At 40.1% G+C, this 24565-nt stretch overlaps 1 protein-coding gene and 1 non-coding gene across 2 annotated transcripts; one reads left to right on the forward strand and one right to left on the reverse strand.

Moving 5' to 3' along the window:
* Window positions 1–9124: 9124 nt before the first annotated feature.
* On the forward strand, window positions 9125–9254 carry LOC126002448 (small nucleolar RNA SNORA16B/SNORA16A family). The gene has a single exon (XR_007493148.1). It is a non-coding gene; the product is annotated as a small nucleolar RNA SNORA16B/SNORA16A family (small nucleolar RNA).
* Window positions 9255–15889: 6635 nt separating this feature from the next.
* Window positions 15890–24449, reverse strand: ARPP19 (cAMP regulated phosphoprotein 19). The gene is made up of 2 exons (XM_049769349.1): window positions 24302–24449; window positions 15890–17534 (listed from the first exon to the last, which is right to left on the reverse strand). The coding sequence occupies exons 1-2, from the start codon at window positions 24419–24421 to the stop codon at window positions 17364–17366; spliced, it is 291 nt and encodes a 96-aa protein (XP_049625306.1). The 5' UTR covers window positions 24422–24449; the 3' UTR covers window positions 15890–17363.
* Window positions 24450–24565: the final 116 nt, after the last annotated feature.

The raw sequence follows: 24565 nt of genomic DNA on the forward strand, positions 1-24565 counted from the left end.
TGATGGGCTGGAGTGGGGGCTGTGTGCTACACTCTGAATCTTGGTAGATACCAAGACTTTGTGCACTGCCACTTGTGCTGTCTCCAAATCAGGAAAGTAGCATTCTTATCAAGGACAAAAAGTTTAGACCCATAAAGCTTAATGCAAACAGACTTTGTTAAGATAACTTTTATTGGGTGCCAGAGTGATAGCACAGCAGTAGGGCTTCTGCCTTGCATGTGGCCGACACAGGACGGGCCCCAGATTCAATCCCCCCAGCATCTTATATGGTCCTCTGAGTCTGATAGGAGCGATTTCTGAGCACAGAGTCAGAAGTGACTCCTGAGCGACTTCCCAAAACAAACAACAACACAATTTTTTTGTTTGTTTGTTTTTGGGCCACACCCGGCAGTGCTCAGGGGTTACTCCTGGCTGTCTGCTCAGAAATAGCTCCTGGCAGGCACAGGGGAACCATATGGGACACCGGGATTCGAAGCAACCACCTTTGGTCCTGGATCGGCTGCTTGCAAGGCAAACACCGCTGTGCTATCTCTCCGGGCCCGACTGTTGATTCTTCATGAGAGTTTTCTTTCAGGGTCTCTGGAACCCCAATGATTCTTTTTTATTTTTATTGGTTTTGATATCTCCGGGCCCAACAATAAAAACTTTTGTTGGAGGAATCTCAGGAAGGGGCAGAGCATATCAGCTGCCAGAACCTCTTCAACTTTCTTTGTGAGGAGGAGATGAGTAAACATCCAAAGAGGGAGGATCTGTGTCCAAGATGGAAGAGCAGCAGTCTTCTAGTGTGTGTGATTATGGGTTCAGCATGCAGGAAACCCCTTTTGTGGATATTCTTCTCAGCCATGCTGCCTCCTCAAACTCTCTGGTCTAGGCCAAAAAATGACCCTGCCTAAGATCACTTGCTATTTAAAGTTACTCTCCTACCTGTCTGGAAGATGATTGCCAGTCACATGACCAAAAGTAAACCCTGGAAACCACTTGGATGACCACCAAAACAAAACAAAACAAAACAAAAAACGAAAACCAAAACAGGGTAGGAATCATTGATTAAATTACTTATTTTAGTATAGACTTATTTTATAATTAAGGTTATAACCCAATACTACTTAATTTTCATGCTCAAATTATTCAAATTTGGGGGTGTTGGATTTTTTTGGTGGGAGACCACATCTAATGGTGCTCACGCCTGGCTCCATGCTTAGGGATCACTGCTGTCAGGTCTTAAGGACCAGATCAGAGGCCAAGGGATGAAACTTAAGGTTGGCTACATACAAGGCAAATATGCCTTACCTGCTATCTCTGGTCCATATGATTCTCTTTCCTTGGTTCCCATATTCTTTTGACATAGTTAGTACCCATCATTGTGTGGGGTGTTTTACTTTTGCTTTGGGGGAAAGGGACTTTAGGGACAATAGCCAGCAGTTCTGGGAGATACTCTTAGCTCTGTACATAGAGGTCATTCCTACTGATGTGCGGGGGAATCATGAAGTCCCAGGAAGAAATCTGGAGTTGTCCCAGGCAAGACAAGTACCTTATTAACCCTTATACTAGTTCTTTGGCACCATATGGTGTGTGTATACAAACTTATGCACACACATAGATAAACAGTTATGATATCAGGTATGTATATACACACATATAAACTTTCTTATTTTCTAGCACAGGATGCTCCAAAATCATTTTGTTTTGAGGCAACAGCCAGCTGTGCTCAAGGCTTACTCCTTACTCTCTGCTCAGGGCTTCCTCCTGGTGGTGCTTAGGGGACATTATGGGGTACCAACCATTGAACCCGGTTGGCCACATACAAGGCAAGCACCCTACCCACTGCACTGTTGCTCCAGGCCCTCCAAAATCATTTTATATGTTTTTCTTCAGTCCAAGAATTAGACTTCTTTCCAAGGAACTCTGGTTCCTTTCACTGTAGGATAATATTTTAGAAATTAATATCCAGGCCCATCATTACCAGATATTGTTGCATAAAGCCTTCTCAGTCATTGAGCAGGGACATGTGCATATATACACGTCTGTAAAGTTTTCTATATGTAACCATCCTTACTTATATTCATTTAAACATATTATTCATACTACATGTTGTTCATTAGCGTTGTCTCCAACTCTAACTTATTACCACATGTCCATTCTAACCTCCTCTGGCATATTCATAAATTTTCTGACAGAGAGAAATTTGAGCCTATTTAGCTAGTTAATTTCAGGTTTTACCCCACACTTGGTAGTAGTCAGAGGTCACTCCCAGTTTAGTGTCAGAGATCATTTTGGACATTCTGCATAAAAATATTTGAATTCCAATTCATTGGGCTGTCTCCATTGCAAAGAACCTTTTAATTTCTTCTCCTTTCCCCAACCCTACCCTTTCCTCTACTTTCTTTTCCTTTTCTTTGTTGAACCATAGTTTGTCATATTTATTTCCCTGATGACACATGACTGATGACACATGACAAAGCAAGGTTTATTAAAAGGTATAAAGGCCTTAACCTTTAAAATAGGCAGTTTTGGGGTCAGAGCAATAGTACAGAAGGTAGGGCATTTGCTTTGCAAGTAGCCATCTCAGGTTGGGTTCCCTGCACTCCAAAGTGTCCCCAAAGTAGTACCTGATCATAGAGCCTAAAGAAAATCCTGAGAACTGTCAAATGTAGCACAAAAAATTTTTTTTTTTTTTTTGGTTTTTGGGCCACATCCGGTGACGCTCAGGGGTTACTCCTGGCTATGTGCTCAGAAGTCACTCCTGGCTTGGGGGACCATATGGGACACCAGGGGATCGAACCACGGTCCGTCCTAGGCTAGCGCAGGCAAGGCAGGCACCTTACCTCTAGCGCCACCGCCCGGCCCCACAAAAATTTTTTTAATAAATAAAACAGGCACTTTCTGGGTCAGAGAAGTAGAACAGGAGGTCAGCTGATTTATTTGCATGTGGCTGTCCTGGTTAGAGTCCCCAGCACCATATATAGTTACCCTAGCAGTACCAGGAATCACGCCTGAGTACAGAATCATAACCAGAAATAGCCCCTAATTACTTCCAGGTGTGACTCCAAAACAGCCACAAAATTGGGCATTTTGAGGGGAGAGGGAGTAGGGAATGTGACTCAAGTGGTACAGAACATGCTTTGGAAGATCTTGTTTTCAATCCCTGACACTGCATTAAATCTGAGCATTACCAGAAGTGAGCTATTGGTTTCAGTCAGCAAAATCAAGACATCTTATATATGCATTTCTGTCAAGGGGTTCAAATGAAATAAGGAATTATTAGATATAAAACTATGTCATAATTTTAAGATTAATCAAATTTGTCATCATATTTAAGTTAATCAAATTTTCGACCTTTGCTCTTCCCATTTGCTCTATACTACATAGTTCTGTCTTGTAGCAGGATTCCATGGAAGCAAAATCAAAAATTGAGTAACTTTTTGTTTTTTGTTTTTTTTTTTTTGGTCACATCCTGTGATGCTCAGGGGTTACTCCTGGATATTCACTCAGAAATGGCCCCTGGCTTGGGGGACCATATGGAATGCTAGGAGATAGAATCGAGGTCTGTCCTAGGTTAATGCATGCAAGGCAAATGCTCTACTGCCTGTGCCACTGCTCTGGCCCAAGAATTGAGTAACTTCTAAAAGAGTATTTTTAATAGGAAAGAGAATGAATGTAGGGATAAATCAGAAAAAAGGAACAGCTCAAAGATTAGGACTGAAGAAAAAAATAAAAATTAAAAAAATGATTAGGACTGTTCGATTGTGCTGATTTCTTTAGATTCATTACCTGGTAATATAGTTTACAAGTCTTTCAAAATGCCTCAAAGTACTCAGATAAAAATGAATTAGGAGGGGCTGGCGAGGTGGCGCTAGAGGTAAGGTGTCTGCCTTGCAAGAGCTAGCCAAGGAAGGACCACGGTTCGATCCCCCAGCGTCCCATATGGTCCCCCCAAGCCAGGGGCAATTTCTGAGCGCTTAGCCAGGAGTAACCCCTGAGCATCAAATGGGTGTGGCCCGAAAAACAAAAAAAATAATTGAATTAGGAAAGAATGAACTCACTGGAATTCTTGCACATTATGTATATTCATGCTAATATGAAATATTAGAAGGGCACGTTGGAAAGTATCATGATGCCTGTTATATATATTAACTTGTAATCTTTTCTGTAATTGAGAATTCTACATACACTAGCCCTGACACCTGATAGGAAGTCATGGTATTTCTTTTGCAGCTTGGATGCAGTCATATATATGGCATATATATGGCTTAAGATACCAAGTTAAGATTCATTGCCACAAAATATAGGATATACAAATAAACATATATAAATAGGTTCTGCCAGAAACTTCAATTTGCCAGTGAAAAGAGCAGCAGAGAGGGCTAAGAATTGAATATATCAAAGATGGGCTCCTGGGTCTGAAATTGTTGGGGCAGTGGAGGGTGTGGGGGGCAGGTATAATAGCAGCTGCGGTTGCATAAAAGACCACTGTCGTAGCATTTTCTGCTCTAGTCCTAGACTTATATTACGTCTTATATGAAGTCCTAGATTTATATGAAGTTCTCCAGCCTTTTCAACAATTTTGTGTCTAACTAAATGAGTCAGAATTATGAGTTCATGATTAAGAGCCCTGGCCACTTTAATAATGTAGGAGTTTCTGGATTTGATCTCTATAAAAATAAAAACAAAACAAAAATAGCCAATAAAATACAAAAATATCCAATGATTACAGGATGACTGGGCAAGAATTAAGGAAAGGCTCCAATCTTAAGAGTGTGAGCAATAATTCTCAGAGACAAAGAGTTAAGGGCTGGAAGGTGCAGCTCACAACACGAAGCTCACCACAAAGAGTGATGAGTGCTGTTAGAGAAATAACTACCAAAAAAAAGTGTTAGGTTTTGGGAGCTGGAGAGATAACACAGTGGTAGGGCGTTTGCCTTGCAAGTGCTGACCCAAGATCAATGGTGGTTCGAATCCTGCTATTCCATATGGTCCCCCGTGCCTGCCAGAAACTATTTCTGAGCGCCACCAGGTGTGGCCCAACAACAAAAACAAAAAAGAGTGTGAGGTTTTGGAAGGGTTTTGCTTTCCTTTGCAGTATGGGGGCGTCAAATCCATATGTAAAGCAAGAGCTATAATAATACTTAGCCACATCCTTAGCCAAAAGATATGGGAATTTTTCATTAAATATTTAGTGGGTACTCTCTATGGCCAGACATTGGGCTAAGTAAATTTTTAATTAATTGCTTTATTTATTTACTTATTTTGGTTTTGGGGTCACACCCGGCAATGCTCAGGGGTTACTCCTGGCAGGCTCGGGGGACCATATGGGATGCCGGGATTCGAACCACCATCCTTCTGCGTGCGAGGCAAACACCTTTCCTCCATGCTATCTCTCTGGCCCCTATTTTATTTTATTTTATTTTATTGATTTTTGGGTCACACCTGGCAGTGCTCAGGGATTCCTCCTGGCTCTACACTTAGAAATCGCTCCTGGCAGGCTTGGGGTACCATATGGGATGCTGGGATTCGAACCACTGTCCTGCATGCAAGGCAAATGACTTACCTCCATGCTATCTCTCTGACCCCAATTAATTGCTTTATTAAAGCATCATGGTTACAAAATTGTTCATTGTTGAGTTTCAGTCATGCAATGTATATCATTCTTCACCAGTGCACCCTTCCCATCACCTATATTTTCCATTCCTTCCTCCCTACCCTTTCTCCATCCCCACTTTGCTCTATATTTTAGTCTACAAAGTCTCCAAACTTAGAGAATCCATCTTCTATAGAATTATGCTCTAGCTAATTCACAAGAGCATATTTTTTTTATAAATGTTGATCTTTATTGATGATGCTGTTTCCACCTTCCATTTTACTATGTATTTACATTTTACTATGTACACTTTTCAATTGTTTTGTTTTTTGTTTGGGGTCCATATCCAGCTGTGCTGAGGATTTACTCCAAGTTTTACACTTAGGGATCATTCCTAGAAGGGTTTGATTAACCTTGGTGCTGGGGATTGAACCTGGGATGGGGATGCTTTATATAACTCTAGCCCCACATTTAAACACACACACACACACACACACACACACACACAACTATTCTATTCTTTCATTTTTGCTTGGAGAAAACTTTCTACTTTTCCCACTTCTCTTTTATTTGAGATCACTGATGATCTCCTCCACTTATTCAGTTTACTAAATATCATCAGTATCATTGCTTTGACATCTTCAGGAAGTTTAGAAAGTTCTGTGTATTTGAAGACTTTCTTGGTATTTTGTCACAACCATAAGAACACCTGACTTTCTTCATTTCTTTATTTTTTTTTTAATTTTTATTGTGACCAAAGTACATTACAAATCTTTCACTGCATCATTTATGGTACATAATGACAATGAATGAGGGGCATTCCCACCACCAGTGGTATCCTCCTCCACCCCTATTCCCTGCATGTATCCCACATCTCCCTCCTCTACCCCCCAGTATGCCAGTGCAACTGGTCTCCACTTTACATTTTGTTGTAGATTGAGCATCCATTCCACCTTCATTGGAGATAAAAAGGATAAGAAAAAGGGGAGGAAAAAAATTGGTGACAACTACCAAAAAAAAAAAAAAAAAAAAGAAAGAAAAGAGAAAAGAAAAAAAAGAAAGAAAAATGGAAGAAAAAAAGAAAAAAATGGACCCGGCAACTAAAAATAAAAATAAAAATAAAACTCTAAATAATAACCACAAGTGTGAAAAAGAAAGAGAAAAGTGGAAGAGCAAAGAGAAGGTAAATAAAGTCAAAAACTAACAAATCAAAACAAAACAAGAAAAAGTATGGGTGCTGGAGTGGTAGGGTTTGGCGTTCCCCCCACTTTTTTTTTTTTTTTGGCATAGGCACAGTAAGCATTGGGGAAGAAAGGGAATTCCCGTGGCCTAAGAGATTCAGGGTTTCTCCATCATAGGATCAACTCCTGGCTCCTCTTCATTTCTTAATTTTATGTACTGTTATGTGAAGCTAGGAGGGGGAATCCAAGGAAGAGTTGACTTGGGCAATGATCAGGTGCTCACATTTGCATGCTCGAGCTGGTGCTTCAGGCTCAAATTCTGTGAGCCTGGATAACAGCTGGGGCTTTGTGGTTGCCAGTATTCTGTCCCTATTAGAGAATGAGGTCACTCTAACTAGGGTTCACAAGTGTTGCTGCCTGACAGCTGCTATAAAGTCAAAGTCAGGCTGACCTGGCAGCAGCTAGAAACTGTGGTCATATCTACCCTAAGATCATTGTTCAGAAAACATAGCTCAGCTATTTGGAGATATTTTGTGGGTCAGAGTAACAGTTCAGTGAACCACAACCTGATGGGATGTTTGCTCTCAACAGTGGGTGGTGGACACAAAGCTGAAGGCATGAGCTCAGCGTCTTCTTCCTTAGGTGGAGTTTTAGGTTCAGTGCCCCCACCCTCAGTAAATTTTCCTTAGTTCTGAGTCACATGAGACTTATACTTATTGGGTGGGGACAAGTTTGCAAACTAGTCAGGCAGTGCTTACCTCTGAAGGTAGCCCCAGCCTAGAGCATTTTCACTGTCTGTACTGTGACTGGTCTTCTCTGAGTCTCTTTCCCAATCATCTGAGGCAGGAACAAAGCTGCATCTTTGAAGTTCCTACACTCAACACCTGCACTCCAGCCCTACACTGGCATTTAAGACGTGTACTATTCGACTGGTTATTTGTTTATTTATTTATTTAGGTTTTTCGACCACACTGGGTGACGCTCAGGGGTTACTCCTGGCTAATCGCTCAGAAATCGCTCCTGGCTTGGGGGACCATAAGGGATGCGGGGGATCGGACCGCGGTCCACCCTAGGTTAGCACAGGCAAGGCAGATGCCTTACCGCTTGCGCCACTGCTCTGGCCCCTGGTTTTTCTTTTAGTCTCTGCCCTAGCTCAGAGAAATTATTTTCAGCTCATTTGCAGTTGTGTTCCGCAGCAGCAGCAGCAAATATTACTGAAAGGATGACTGTTCTCCAGGGAATTTTTTGTTGTTGTTGTTTTTGGGCCACATTCGGGGCTGCTCATGGGTTATTCCTGGCTATGCTCAGAAATTGCTACTCCTGGCAGGCTCAGGGGACCATATGGGATACCAGGGATTAAACCCAGGTCCTTCCCAGGCTATTTGCATGCAAGGCTAACACCCTACAGCTGTGCTATTGCTCCGGCCTTGCAGGGGATTTTTTTTTTTTTTTTTTTTGGGCCACACCCGGCGGTGCTCAGGGGTTGCTCCTGGCTGTCTGCTCAGAAATAGCTCCTGGCAGGCATGGGGGACCATATGGGACACCGGGATTCGAACCAACCACCTTTGGTCTTGGATCGGCTGCTTGCAAGGCAAACGCCACTGTGCTATCTTTCCGGGCCCGCAGGGGATTTTCTTAATGAAGACCCTTGTAGAATGCTGTGTCCAATAAAATTTTCCTATGTTTTTGGTGTTCAGGGAACGCTCTTAGCAAATCTTTTATTTTTTGTACATCTTAAATACTTACCCCTAAATATTATGTCCTATCAAATTATTTGGAGGGTTCCTAAGCAGTGCTCAGGGGGTCTGGGGGCTACTCTCAGGAGTTCTTGGCCAACCAAGAGACAGTTCAATGTTAAGGCCTCAAATAGCAATACTGTTTGAGCTCTACGAAGTTGGGAATTCCGGGGTCACCCTGATAATGTTTCAAGGCCTCCAATATCATACCTGGCAGTGCTCAGGGTCCTCCAGCAATGTGTCCAGTGAAGTCATGTAAATCAGGAGGTCATGTAATGCCTTGGATCAAACCAGAGTCAAGGGCCAGAGAAATAGCACAGCGGGAGGGGTTTGCCTTGCAAGCAGCCAATCTAGGACAGAAGGTGGTTCGAATCCCGGAATCCCATATGGCCCCCCCGAGTCTGCCAGGAGCAATTTCTGAGCGCAGAGCCAGGAGTAACCTCAGAGCACTGCGGGGTGTGACCCAAAACTCAAAACAAAACAAAACATTGTCAATAGACTGCAAGGCCGCCCAACCCCTGTACTAGTCTCAGTACTCTTTTTTCCTAGCTCTTATCAGACTACTTAGTACCATCTTGGGTTTTTCTTGTAAACTCCTATTGTTTTGCCAATAGCCATGCTTAAAAGTTTCCTGTATTTTAAAGAAAAGCATTCCACGTAGATGCTGTGGTCAAAAGAGAGCCCATAGAGACAGTTTTCCTTGACAGTCACCATTCTGTTTATAGTAACTCATCTGCAACCTTTCGGGAAAAGACAGACTCACCTTATGAATGTACAAAAAGGAAAAGATTTGCTAAGAGTTCCTCAGCCTAGAGCATTTGCACTGTCTGTACAGTGACTCGTCTCCTCCTAGTCTCTTTCCCAATCATCTGATGCAGGCACAAAGTTACATCTCTGAAGCTGGTACACTTAACACCTGCACTTCAGCCCTAGACTGGCATTTTAGACCAGTGCTACTTGACCCGTTTTTCTTTTTGTCTCTGCCCCAGCTCAGAGAAATTCTTTATTTTCAGCTCATTTGCAGTTCTATTCTGCAGCAGCAGCTATTCCTGAAGGGATGACTGTGTTCTCCTGGGGATTTTTTCTTTTTTGCGCCACACCCGGCGACACTCAGGGGTTACTCCTGTACTCCTGGCTGCGCTCAGAAATAGCTCCTGGCAGGCTCAGGGGACCATATGTGTATATGAGTGTCCTGAGACAATAATGGTGAAAGGGACAGATACTGGTGGATGGTTAGGAAATGGAATGTTGTATGCATGAAACTATCACTAACACCATTGCAATGATAATTTTTAAATTTAATATTTTATTAAATTTAAATTTTATTTTAGTTTTTTGGGGGTATTTAGGTCTGGTAATTTTTAAATTTTAATTTTTGTTTGTGTTTGGGTTATACCCGGCAGCACTCAGGAGTTACTCCTGGCTCTCTGCTCAGAAATCACTCCTGGTAGGCTTGGAGGAACATAAGGGAATGTCAGGAATTGAACAGGGTTCAATCAGGGTTGGTCATGTGCAAGGTAAAGGCCCTACCGCTGTGCTATATCTCTTCAGCCCTTTAATATTTTTATTTTCAGAAATGATAGTCAATAGTAATTTCAAAATTTCCATTTAAATGTTGCCTTCCTAGAGTCTAAAGCATAGGAAAATAGCCATACCCTTTAAAAATAAGATTTCAAACTTTTACATTGTTTATCATTTCCCCTTTTGTTTTCTTATTAAGATATAGTTCTATCCATTGACAAATTTAGTTATGGGTGAGGATTTTAAAACATATTTTATGTTGAGGCCAGAGAAATAGCACAGAGGTAGTGTTTGCTTCACATGCAGAAAGATGGTGGTTCGAATCCTGGCATCCCATATGGTCCCCTGAGCCTGCCAGGAGCGATTTCTGAGTGTAGAGCCAGAAATAACCCGAGCGCTGCCAGGTGTGACCCAAAAACCAAAAAAACAAAACAAAAATATATTTTATGTTGATATTATATTAACTGTAGAATAAAATTTGAGTTTAGTTTGAAATGAGCAAATCAACTGCCTAATATATTAGAATCTAGTTTATTACCTTTATTCATATTATATTTTTAAATATTTAGAAAGAGGAAGATGTCTTTAATTATACTGATTTCCTTCCTCAAAAAAATAAACAAAATGAAGTGTGTGACCTGCTGGTAAGGACCACAACGGTTTGCAGCCCTTGGTCATCAAAACAAAGGAAGGGAAGGAGTCAGGAAATGTACAATTGTCTTATCAGCTTAAACTACTGGTAATTGGGGAGTGAAAATCCAGGAAATCAGAAGCAGAATAGCTGCAAGGTTGGTAAGGCAGAAGTACTTCCTTGCCACAAAAATTATGAATCCAGTCTTATGTGAGAACAATGGTTTGGGTACCATTCCCAGAAATGCTTAGTTTAAACACCTAGATTTACTTGGGGTGGGGGGTCAGTCCTGGCAGTACTTTAGAGGACCATGCAGTGCAGGGGATCCAACTCAGAACTTTTGCATTCTATTCAGCTCCTTGAGCTATCTTTCTGGCTCAGCAATTTTGAGGGTTTTTTGTTGTTGTTTGCTTTTGGGCCACACCCAGCGGGCGATCAGGGGTTACTCCTGGCCCTGTGCTCAGAAATTGCTCCTGGTAGGCTCAACCATATGGGATGCCTGGGTCTGTCCTTGGTCAGCTGCAAGCCAGGCAAATGCCCTTCTGCTCTGATATCACTTGGCCCGAATTGTTTTTTTGTTTTTGTTTTTAATTGAAGAGACAAGGTATGTGGCTCACTGGTATTACCTTAGAAGTATAAAGTCCTGGGTTCAATCCCTGAAATTGCAAAGACAGTAGCAACTACAAAAAGATGAACGCTTCAGAAAAAAGTCTAATTACAATTTCTTTCCTATAGATCACCTTATGATGGATGGCATTTACCCCATTCAGTTTTCCTTTAAAAATTAAGTTATAGGGCCGGAGAGATACCAAGGAGATAGGGCATTTGCCTTGCATGCAGAAGGACGGTGGTTTGAATCTCAGCACCCCATATGATCCCCCGAGCCTGCCAGGAGCAATTTCTGAGCATAGAGCCAGGAGTAATCCCTGAGCACTGCCAGGTGTGATCCAAAAATTAATAAATAAAAAAAATTAAGTAATGAATATAGTGATGCACTGAACCTATGTTCAAATTTCTCAATCTTTCTGTATCTGTATTAGTGTATGTGCAACCTTTTTACAAAACAAATCAAGTATACTATTTTCCATTTTATAAGAGAAAATTTTAACATTTTCCCTATTCAGACTGTATAAAGGGTGAATTCAATCAAGGTACAGTTGCACAACCAAGGCCAACCTCCATGTCTTTTTTCCTGCCATCCCAATGGTGCTCAGGGAACCATAAAGGATACCATAAAGAGAACCTTCATCAACTGCATGTAGTTGCAGCTGCATTCTCTCTGGCCCAGCACCCATGTCTTCAATTATATTTCCATGTGTACCCCCCCACTCCCTTTAAATAGCTTTTGGGCCACACCTGGCCACAATCTGGGGTTATTCCTTGCTCTACACTCAGAAATTGCTCCTGGCAGGCTCGGGGGACCATATGGAATGCTAGGGATCAAACCCAGGTTGTGCAAGTCAATTGCTCTACACACTGTGCTATTGCTCCAACCTCTCCCATGTTTCCAATCCAATACTCCTTTATCAATTAACAAATACTTGCTTATGTATGTTAGCTGTAGGTACTACGAATGCAGTAATAAATTTGCTCTCCCTCTAATAAAGTTAGAGCCAGTCGATCTATAGAACCAGTGGAGTACTTAACAGAGACTGAAACAAGGGTTCAACAAGGCCAGGAGTGACCTTACAGGGGTTTACAGGGGATGGAGTTAAGAGTATCTCCCAGGCAGTGCTCAAGAGGCTTGATTTCTTCCCAGTAACTCAGCCAATGTGGCTGGGTTTTCAACACAAGGACTCAAGGGCTGCCAGAGCCACTCTGGTGGTCCAGGGCTACACTAGATGATACTCTGGAAAGCTTGGCGAATCAGGGTCAGTTTCATGCCTATGTCTTATACACATGCCTGTGTCTTGGTCTAGTTTGCAAAGTTTAAAAATTCTAGGTAAGGAGCCGGAGCGACAGTGCTGTCCCGGACGGGCCCAGGTTTGATCCCTGGCATCCCATATGGTCCCCAAAGCCTGCCAGGAGCAATTTCTGAACACAGCCAGGAGTAACCCCCAAATGTCACTGGGTGTGGCCCAAAAACAGAAAAAAAAATTCTAGTTAAAATGGTTTGGGGAAATGATACTAAAGACTTGGGAGTATGGTGCAAGGAGTGGAGACTAATCAATTATTATCTAGTATGTTTTTGGTGTTGGTTAGTAATCCAAGGAATCAAGGATAACTTTAAGGTTGAGTAAATGCTGAGTTGAAGATTGTAGGAAGTGACTTAAGACTTAGAGAGGAACAAAGATTAAGCATTATGTCATATTCCATCTGAGCAAATTGCTTTTTGTGACTGAAAAATATGTAAATTGGGCTCTTGTCAAACCCTTAGGAAAAAATGGAACTTGTTTACTGGTAACCTAATACTGCAGGCGCCAGAGCAATAGTGGGCACTTATCTTGCAGTTGACCTGGGTTTGATCCTTGGCATCTCAAATGGTCTCCTGAACTCCACTAGAAATAAATCCTAAGAGAGAGCCAGGAATAGCCCTTTAAGTACCACCAGGTGTGACCCCCTAAACTATTAAAAAAAATATCACACTTACTGCACAGGGTACTTAGTAGAGCAGCCGGACAAGGGGCCCCCAGGAGGCCTACTCTGCTGTGTACCTTGCAAGCCTAGAGATTTGAAGTGGTGGCAGCTTTCATGATGGTCACAGGCCCCACCAGTTCAACTGTGTCTGTCTTATCTAGGGTCCTTCCTGAAATCACTAGTTTCTGAAAGACTGTCAGAACTGATTATAGAATGTCTTCTCTTTTAGGTCCCTACGGGAGTTTTCTGGGTATTTTGGGCTAGCACCTGCTAGTTCTGTGTATTGTAAAAGCAGAATATTCTGCTATAAACTAACAAATGGTGAGGGTTGTTTTGTGTTTCCCAAGAGTGTTTCCTCACAGTCCCATTTCCAACGATACTAGACTGTTTTCTACAAAGTGGGAGAAGATTTTCAGTTGCTAAATTGAAAAATCAATCAAGAGCTTCAAATCCCTTCTGAATATAGTAGTAGCTGAAAAGTAAAGAAATCAAGTTCAGAAAATCTGCTCAAAACAACATAAAAATAAGACAAAAAACTACAAATCACATCAACAGAAAGTAAGTTCTATTTATTTTTTATTTCACAAGTATTATTTGAAAGGGCTATTTGACAAGTTTTAGCATCAAATGCTAACTCTATAGACACGTTCAACCAGAAAAAGGCATTAACTCTTGGCCTTTTAAAACAGAATATCATTGCATCACAAATGACAGATGCAGTAACAAAAATGGGAGGTGGTGTGCATACTGAGGACTTTGCCAATTGTTTAGCTGATCACAATTAGAAACAATGTTATGATCCATCAGAGGATTGTAATAAAAAAAAAAACCCATTGGCCTACCTTCTTAAATGGTGAAACTAGTATTAGCAGTATTAACACTCAAAATTTTACCTTTAGATTGTAACAATCCCTGAATGAGACTTTGATCATATTCACAAAGTGTAGTGGGAAGTTGGGGGGAAAGTGCATGGCACAGACTGGCAGTGCATGCTGAATTGCAGTTAGTACAGCGGCCAAATAAAACATTTCAATTAGGACAATGGCATTTGAAAAGGATACCAAGACCTGACAACTCACCAGCCCTCATGCCACTTAATGGATGCCATTAAGGTGATACTTCAGCATTGATAGAACTTCACTAATTTGGGTTGAGAAGAGTGAGATTTTTGTTTGAAGTACTCAAAGGTATAGTTTTGTCATATAAAGTAAAAAGAGAGATTCCAACTGTCGAAGTAGAGGCCTAATCAGGCCAGCCTAGATATTTACTTCAGATGAGCAGTGCTCATCAGTACTGCTGTACTAATACAATCATATAATCAGATCTACTCTTCAAAAATAAATGTACTCCTAAACTGTACTGAGTTAAATGGCCATGAGCAGTTAATTTATTTCAGACTTTACCCAATTCTGGTCATCTCCAACTTCAATTTACTCTAATAATCTTAATAGAACAATAATTAACTAACTCTCAAACCACAATTCTGAAACCATAAAAATGGACAAGTTTTAGTCAAGTTTGTAAATGTCTTGAATATATCAATCTTTGTGGCAAAACAAAAATATAGATAAATGGATCCCAAGCACCAGTAATGGAAACTAAACACATATACCTACATTAAATCCTAAATAAACAGAACTTTCTCAGTGGAAATCCTGAGATTTTTAGCACTGTGACTTTACAGAAGGCAGGCTGGTTTAATGAGGAAATTTACTTATAATAAATAAAAAGTATTTTGGGCACTTAGTATTTCCACAGATCCTCAACAAATTTTGAGGTAGATTAAATATTAGCTTTGTATTTATAACTACAATCCAGGCAGAGGTTCTATCATTTGTTCCAATCCACAGCAATATCTCTCTGATCTTTTTAACCAATATTCCCTGATGTGTGAATTTAATGTGATAAATCGCAAATACTCATTTAAAAAGACCAGGTATCACAGCAATTCTACTTTGGGTTATTAAACCTTAAAGCGACCTCACAATTATATAAATATAAAATAACCTACTTGCTCCCATTACAAATATATTTATGTATAACTGATGTTTAAAAGAAGTTAGCACAGTACTGACTTTGTTGCTTTTGGGATGGGTAGAGCAGGAAAATAATTGTATACTTTCCTTTCCTCAGAGCACTGAGCAGCCTGTAAGTGCATGTGCTATGCTCAAGGCACCATTTATGATGATTTGGGAAAGCAGGTATACAAATGGGGCCAAGATCCAGAAAAGATGCCTGGACTTATGAGGGAGGCCCTATTCAAGTCACAGGTGAAGAGAAAAACTATCAAACAAGGCTACTTTTCTTTAATACCATGCTATATCAATACAACTTATGTGGGGTGAAGACTCCTAAAAGAAAATTTTGTTTCAATAAAGTTTGGTAAGATTATTACTAACTAGACCACAAGTAAACTAAATTAATTTTTTATTAAAGTGACACCTATTGTAGCTGGAGAATTACAGTGGGTAGAAGAGGGCATGATGTGGGTAGGGGAGGGCATCTGCCTAACACATGGCTGACCCAGGTTCAACTATCTGGCACCCCAGACAGTTCCCTCAAGTGCAGATAGGACTGCTCCCTGAACAGAGCCAAGAGTATGCCCTGAGCACCACGAGAGCACCAGTCCCAACCCCCAAATAAAATAAAGTGACATCTATAGAAGTAAAATATCTGAATATTTTAATGTTTATGTCCCACCTATCATGTAGTTGTCACAAGCCTAATTCACTTTGTCTCATCATAATTACAGTTTCTCGGGCCAGTCTTCTTTAAATATCTGTTTCATTATAAAGTTACTTTTATTTAAACAACTATCAAATATTAGTAATGATACAGAATTATGAATAGGCAAGTGAGAAATTATAACATCGTTAGTGTGTTACAAAATACAGCATTCAGCAGAGCCAATTAAGAGGAAAGATAGACATCTATGTTTTCCAATAGACTGAACAGTGCAGCCCAAAACGATTCAAGGCAAAGAAAGAATGAAAATGGAGGGGTCACAAGAGAATACTAAAGTTTTTATTCTAGTGCCCCCCCCCAACTGACTGGAAGTAAAAGATTTCTACATGTAGAAGTTATACATAAATTACATGATTTGAAGTTTTTATTAAAAGTCAAAATGAGATGTTCTGCATAGACAAAAGATATGCCTAAGCAACATATCCTATCTGCACAAGGCCACTGAATATCATGGATATCAGTTAACAAATGAAAAAGCTTGTCTACAGCAGACTGAGTAGATTTCAGCTTGGTATTCTACAAGCTCAAGACTGTAAATAAATTGTTCTTAACATACAAGAGCTCTAATGACATACAGTTTTGTGTGGGAACTCTTGTGCTTTTGGTTGGCACATCATCTATGTTTTAATGTGAAATTATAGATATTTGTGAGAGGTTGTGCAAAACCACTGTATTTACAAGAATGGCACAAAAGTGAATTCAACAGTCAATGCACATGCACTCTTCATTCACATCTTTAACAACAAAAGGTGCCCTAGCCCTACGCAACTGAAGAATATGAGCATCAATGTCAGCTGTTAAGCACTGAAGTCATAAGTTACACCAGAGTGGGCAAATATTGCCCAAGTAAAATTCTATTGTTAAAGCTGAAACAGGTTTAAGGCCATTCAAGTTCAAGCACAGATATATGTTTTAGAGCCCCATCTATTTATATTTGAAATATGTGACCTTTCTTCCAACTTGTGGTCTTAAACTTGCTTTGTGTTCTTTCTTTCTTCACTTTACAAAAATCCAAAAGGAAGTTACAGATCAATGCCATACAGTTTATATTAAATAAGAGTAACATATAAAGTTATCACTAAGATAAAGGAGAAAGCCAAAACATTACAACTGTAAAACTTGGTTTTGTTGGAACCATTCCTACACTAGGAGTTAAGGAATATATACAATTATTTTCAAGTAGATAACTTCATGTGCTAACATACTCTTTTCCATCAGTACACTGTAAAACTAATCAAAATCTGACACTTATATTCCCTTACAATAGCAGCACACATACTACCACTACCCATGAAGCCACTCTCAAATGACTTAGTGAATAAAAGGAAATAAAAAGAGAAGTAACATCAAAAAGAAACAATAGGAAAAAAGGTTCATGCAATCAGCTCTTTTAATCAGCCAGCCAGCTTGCTAGCAACAAGAGATGGTTTCCGTTGAGGAAGGTCCTGTGGAGTGGGGATGTGGTCACCAGTGACCTCTGCTTTATCCGGGGCTGCAGCAGGAAGTTGCTTGTTCTTCATTTTTGCCTTAGCCATGTTATAATCCCCAGAATCAAAATATTTTTGCTGTAAGATTAAAAAAAGAAAAGAATTAACACTGTAACCGAAAACTTTCAGATACAATAACACTGTTTTATAATATTGATGATACCCCATATTGTTAAGCACATAAAATACATTAATTATCCTAAAAATAAAAAATAAACATAAATTAAATATAATCACTACCTCTCTGTGATGAACACCAGCACAAGTCACCATCTAAGAAGTCAGGCAACACACACACACACACACACACACACACACACACACACACACACACACACGAAAAAAAGAATTTTATTAAGGGGCCAGAGCCCCTTAGCACAGCAGTAGGGGGTTTGCCTTGCATGTGGCCAACCCAGGACACACCTGGGTTTGAATCCTGGCATCCCATATAGTCCCCCAAGCCTGCCAGGAGCAATTCCTGAATGCAGAGCCAAGGTGTGACCCAAAGACTAATGACCAAAATAAATTTAAAAAATAAAATTCCATTAAGCTTATTTGGATCATTATGATTCCAGAATAACCCAAGGTTGAATTAATATTTTCATTAAGCTACTTTGGCAAAAGTGCTGGAGTTAAAAGGTAAAATGTCAGTTTTTTCATATACTCATAGATTAATCAGGAATGAACTGCTTAGATGATTTTGAAAACACCATTCACTAACTTACATGTATGATAGATTATTCATGTTCAACTTTACCAAAATTAAAACTATATTATATATAGTTGGTAGTGTCAACTATGAGAATTTTTACAATGAGTTCTTTAGTCAGAGTAGTTAGCTAAAACAAAAATTAAAGTTAAAAATGCCAGAATAATGAAAGCAATTAACTCACTAAAAATTATTGCTTAAAATACACGACTAGTCTACACCTACACTTTTCTCTTAAGATGGTAAGAGCTGGGGAGATGATTCAATCACAGGGAGAGCAATGCTAGGTGTGGCCCCAAAGCAAAAGCAAACGAAGAAGAGGGACATAAATAAGTGTACCTACTTTTTTGTATGGAGGGATGGGTATGTTACTATTCCCTTTATCATGAAAACAGAAATAGGTGAGGGCTAAAGGTCAATCTTTATATAATTAATGCATAGTTATCTGTACCAGTATAAAAACAGATGAATGTACCTAAATTCCAATTTCACTTATCAAATTTTGTCTTTCATCATAAGGGCCTGCTATCTGTTATGACAACAGAGATGAGGACAGATAACAAATAAATCAGTACTATACTTTAAAGTACACAAAGTACTTTGAATAGTCAAAGGAGAAGAACCTAGCTTTAGGTTAGAGTAGGCAAGAAGGAATAACCCATGACTATTAAGATGAGGGTCTGAAGCCGGAGAGATAGCACAGTGGTAAGGCGTTTGCCTAAGGTGCAGAAGGACGGTGGTTCGATTCCTGGCATACCATATGGTACCCTGAGCCTGCCAGGAGCAATTTCTGAGCGTAGAGCCAGGAGTAACCCCTGAGCGCTGCCGGGTGTGACCCAAAAACCAAAAATCGAAAACGAGAAAAAAAAAAAAGAGGGTCCGAATAAAAGGTGAGGCAGAAATACAAATATTCTGAGACTTCAGGGATACCTCAGGTGATAAATGAGAGCTCAACAACTGTAGAGGCCTCACCAAAAAGGTCTTATTCAGGGCTGGAGCAAGAGCATAGTGGATAGGATGTTTGCCTTGCACCCCCAGAATTCCATATGGTCTCTTGAGCCTGCCAAGAATAAATGCCCTACCACTGTGCCATCTCTCTCTGGCCCCCAGGGATGATTCTTTAGTAAATAAAGGCTCTAAAGTTAGAAAATGCTTTTCAAGTCACCTCATATAGTAATAGCTAATTAAAAAAATCGCATCAGATCCATTTATGTCTAGGTGCAGCTTCACTCTCCCCTTTTAAATAGAGGTAAAACCTGAGCACAGCCAGGTCTGACCCAAATAAACAAAACCAAGAAACAAAAAACATTTTCTGAATAAAAATTTAACATTCAGGGCCCGGAGAGATAGCACAGCGGTGTATGCCTTGCAAGCAGCCGACCCAGGACCTAAGATGGTTGGTTCAAATCCCGGCGTCCCATATGGTCTCCGATGCCTGCCAGGAGCTATTTCTGAGCAGATAGCCAGGAGTAACTCCTGAGCGCCGCTGGATGTGGCCCAAAAACCAAAAAAAAAAAAAAAAAAAGAAATTTAACATTCTGCAAATTTTAGCTGTAAGGGAATTTAACTGAACTGCAGATCAGGCAACTGTACTTAAAAGGAATTATATTTATTATTGCTAGATATAAAACCAATGTAAATGTTGTAGATAGTCTAAAAAACATGGCTGCCAAAAGCAGGACCATAATTTCCCCTGAAATACTAGTAAATTTGATTTAACTTTACATGTTCTTCATTTTAAGTATTGTACTTATTTCCATTTTGTTTTTCACTTCGAAATAAAATATGTGCAGTATTCATATTTTTTTAACTATAGTCCAACGTCCAACAGTCTGAAGGACAATGAACTAGCCAGTTTAAAATGTTTGAGAACCCCTGATGTATAATTACATCAAGTAATCCCCTAAGATACCATGTTTTTGTTTTGTTGTCACATATGGCTCAGGGGACACTAAAAGTGGCAGGGATCAAACTTCAACTATAGTTCTTTTGAGCCATTTTTCTTTTTTGTTTCTTTTTGGGCCACACCCAGTGACGCTCAGGGTTTACTACTCCTGGCTCTTCGGTCAGAAATCGCTCCTAACTCAGGGGACCATATGGGGCTCCGGGGGATCGAATGCAGGTCCACCCTGGGTCAGTCACATGCTAGGCAAATGCCCACAGCTGTGCTATCGCTCTGGCCCCTGAGTCATTTTTCTGACCAAACAATATTTTAACTTTTTTTTTTTTTTTTTGGTCACATCCAGAGATAATTGTGGATTAATCCCAGCAATGCTTTTTTTGACCAGATGGGATACCAGGGATTAAACCTGGGTCAGCCATCGGCAAGGTAAATGCCTACCACTGTATTATTGTTCCAGCAACACAATGCTTTAACTTTTTTTTTTTTTTTTAACTTTTTGGGTCACACCCAGCGGTGCTCAGGAGTTACTCCTGGCTGTCTGCTCAGAAATAGCTCCTGGCAGGCACAGGGGACCATATGGGACACTGGGATTCGAACCAACCACCTTTGGTCCTGGATCGGCTGCTTGCAAGGCAAACGCCGCTGTGCCATCTCTCCGGGCCCCAATGTTTTAACTTTTAAGGCTATGTTTCTTCAAACTGAATTCTCAGTTTTCTTGAAATCACAAATTACACAAATATGTAACAATGGTTAGACTAGATGATTTCTTGGTATCCCTCCCTCACTATGGGCAAGTCAATGTTTTAAAGTCTGAAAGAGGCTTGATCTTTCACACCACAGTAACATTAACAAGTGCATTTAAAGTGGAGAGAATATAAACATTTAAAGCTTTGAAATTAAAGATACTTAGGTAACTTGGACGGGGTTTTGTTTGTTTGGTGTTTGGGCCACGCCAGGTGACGGCTCAGGGGTTACTCCTGGCTATGTGCTCAGAAATTGCTCCTGGCTTGGGGGACTATATGGGACCCTGGGGATCGAACTGAAGTCTGTCCTGGGCCAGCCATGAGGAAGGCAAACCTGGCCCCCTAACTTGCACGTTTTATAATAGAAGACAAATAAATCAGATCCCACCTCCCCACAATCTGGACTTAAATGAAAAAACTACAGTGAGTAGATGTGCTTGCATAGTACAAGACAGATCTGGGTATGATCTCTGGCAACCCATATGGTTTGCTAAGCACAAATTAGAAGTGATCCCTGAGTATGAAGCAAAAAAAATCTTGAGCAATGCTGGCCCAAAGCTAAAACAATCCCTCCAACCTATTGACTTTCAATGTAAAAAATGATAGAGATGTAATAGAGTGTACTAAGTGTATAGGAAAGTAATTACATTTACTATTTCTAGATATAAAACCTAATAAGAGAGTATAAATGATAGAACAATATCCAAAATGTCTGGGGTGAATATATCCTTGTTCACTTTAAGTTATGCTGATTAGAAAAGTTTTCTAAACTGTCAAATTTCAAAGCCAAAAAATAATTTAAGGTTGTCTGTGCATGGATGACCCAAGTTTTACCCCCAGTGCTATATATGGATCCTAGAATACAAAATATCCGAACTAAGCTATAAGGGTTAACAGGTGTGGCTCAAACACCCCCAGATACATCCTACACACCTAGATTTATTTTGCCTTTAACTATTTCCAATATTATCTTTAAAATCACGTTTATGCAAGCTGTACTCCATCACTGAGCAATATCCTTGGTCCTAACCTCTACTGATTAAAATTTTAATCTACAACAAAGTCTCCAAACTTAAGAGATTCCATCTTCTGTAAAATCATGCTTGTCAAAAGGCACAAATTATAAAATCAATTCCAGAAATCTAATGTACAGCAGTTAACAATAATAGACAACTATTGCCTTGAATGCTACAGACTCAGGTTTAAACCCTGATATCACATATGGTAACCCAGCCCCACCAGGAGTGACCCCTGGATGTACCCCCAACTATACCCTAGTCAAAACAAATGGTAGATTATGCAAGGTAAAGGGTAAACTTTATTGTGCTAACATTTTGCAATGTTTCATGTATTAAATCACAATTTATATTTGTATAACTTACACTAGTATTCTGCCATTATACTTTAAGAAAGCTAGAAACATTCTTTTAAAAATTGGTTTAGAACGATTTCTGAGTGTAGAGCCAGGAGTAATCCCTGAGCGCTGCTGGGTGTGACCCAAAAATCAAAAAAAAATTTATTTTAGCAAAATAATCCACAAAACTATAATTACACACACACGCGCGTGCACGCAGGAAAAAAATGTTTTTCTTTTTCTGGGTAGGGGAGGTGATACACCCGGTGATGCTCGGGTTTACTCCTAGCTATGTGCTCAGAAATTGCTCCTGGCTCGGGGGACCATATGGGACACCGAGGAGCAAACCAAGGTCCGCCCTGGGTTAGCTGTGTGCAAGGCAAACACCCTACCGTTGTTCTATTGCTCCGGCCCCTGATAAATGTTTTTCTAAGCAAGAAGCAGATACAAATTTATTTTAGGCATTTATTTAAGGTGAAACAAGCTTCTGCATCTGATTCCATGAATAATTCTTTCATTCTTCTCTGCATGGTGCATTTAAAGATGTCAAAAAATAGGGCTACAGAGAGTAGAAAATTTGCCCTGTCCAAGTTCAATCTGCAGCATCCCACATGGTCCAGAGCACGGCCAAGAATAATTCCTGAGTGCAGAGCCAGGAATAATCCCTGAGAATTGCCAGTTGTGCCCCCTTCAACAGTATCTTAGTCTACTTATAGAGAAGAAATAATTTCTACCTCAAAGAACAGCAAGATTAAAAGAAAAATTGTCAGGAATTTGCACTATTAAAATTTATTTTTGGGGCTGAAGTGATAGCACAGCGATAGGGTGATTGCCTTGCACGCTGCCAACCTGGGATGGACCCGGGTTCAATCCCTGGCATCCCATATGGTCCCCTGATCATCGCCGGTGTGATCCAGTAAAATAAAATAAAATAGAATAGAGAATGAGCTTAAAAAAAAGGGTATTTTCTCCTGAAAAAATATATAATAACTGACAGTGAAATATAGCATGTAAGGAGATAGCATCCTATACTTTTCTCTAAGTGATTTAACCATATTAAAATACTTTAAGCCTTGCAATATTTTATAAAAATAACTCAAAATAGGGGCCAGAGAGATAGCACAGCAGTAAGGCATTTGCCTTAGACGCAGAAGGACAGTGGTTCGAATCCCGGCATCCCATATGGTCTCCCCGAGCCTTCCAGGAGCAATTTCTGAGCATGGAGCCAGGAGTAACCCCTGAGCACTGCTGGGTGTGACCCAAAAACCAAAAAGAAAACAAAACAAAACAAAACAAAAAAACCCCCCAAAACTAAAAAACAACAACAACAAAAAAACCCTTAAGTGTTTAAAAAATAAGGACGGGGGTTGGAGTGATAGTACAGTTGATAGAGTGTTTGCCTTGCCTTGCATGCAGCTGACCCAGATTTGATCCCCAGAATCCCACATGGTCCCCCAATCCTGCTAGGAGTGATTTTTGAGCACAGAGCCAGGAGTAATCCCTGAACATCAGCAGGTGTGGCCCACAAACAGACAGAGCTGGAGAAATAGTACAATATGTGAAAGCCCTTGCTTTGCACATGGCTAACCCCAGTTCAATCTCCGGCACAGTATATGGTCTTCTGAGTTTGGGATATGATCTCAAAACAAACCAAGGAAGAGGGCAGAAAAAAGATTCTTTGTAGGCACATGCGTAGTGCTCTTTTCTACCTGCTTAAGACAGTCACTAATTAAGACAATTAGAGATAAAAATCACAATTATGGAAAAATTAAAATATACAATACTATTATATACACTTCTATATGTATATATATATGATATATATATATATATATATGTGTGTGTATATACACACATATATATGTATGTGGAATAGATACCCATTCCACAACTTCTCAGTACACTGACTTCATAGGGTTTCAATAAGAATGTAAAAATTACATTGATGGGGCCGGAGTGATAGTACAGCAGGTAGGGCATTTGTCTTGCATGCAGCCGACCCAGACCAACCTGGGTTCTATCCCTGGCATCCCATATGGCTCCCCAAGCCTGCCAGGAGCAATTTGAGTGCAGAGCCAGGAGTGTGCCAAGGGGTGTGGCCCAAAAACAAAAAATAAAATTACATTGAGAACTTACCCCTTTCTGTAATCGTTTCCTTAAGAAATCTGAGCCTCCAGGCTTTTGTCCCAGATGAGGATATCTTGCTTTTAATTTTGCTTCTTCAACTTTCTCTGGACTAGTCACTTTATCCTCCATTTCCTGTAACAATTTTAATAAGTTACAATCTGATAATTCAGAATAATTCACACCTTTAAATATCTGAATTCTGACTTTCGTTGTCAAATGAAGCCAGCATCTGACTAAGATCTCAAGCACAGAAGCTTCAAAAACATCTCGATC

Source organism: Suncus etruscus, chromosome 2 (assembly GCF_024139225.1).
Source record: "Suncus etruscus isolate mSunEtr1 chromosome 2, mSunEtr1.pri.cur, whole genome shotgun sequence".
NCBI lineage: Eukaryota > Metazoa > Chordata > Mammalia > Eulipotyphla > Soricidae > Suncus > Suncus etruscus.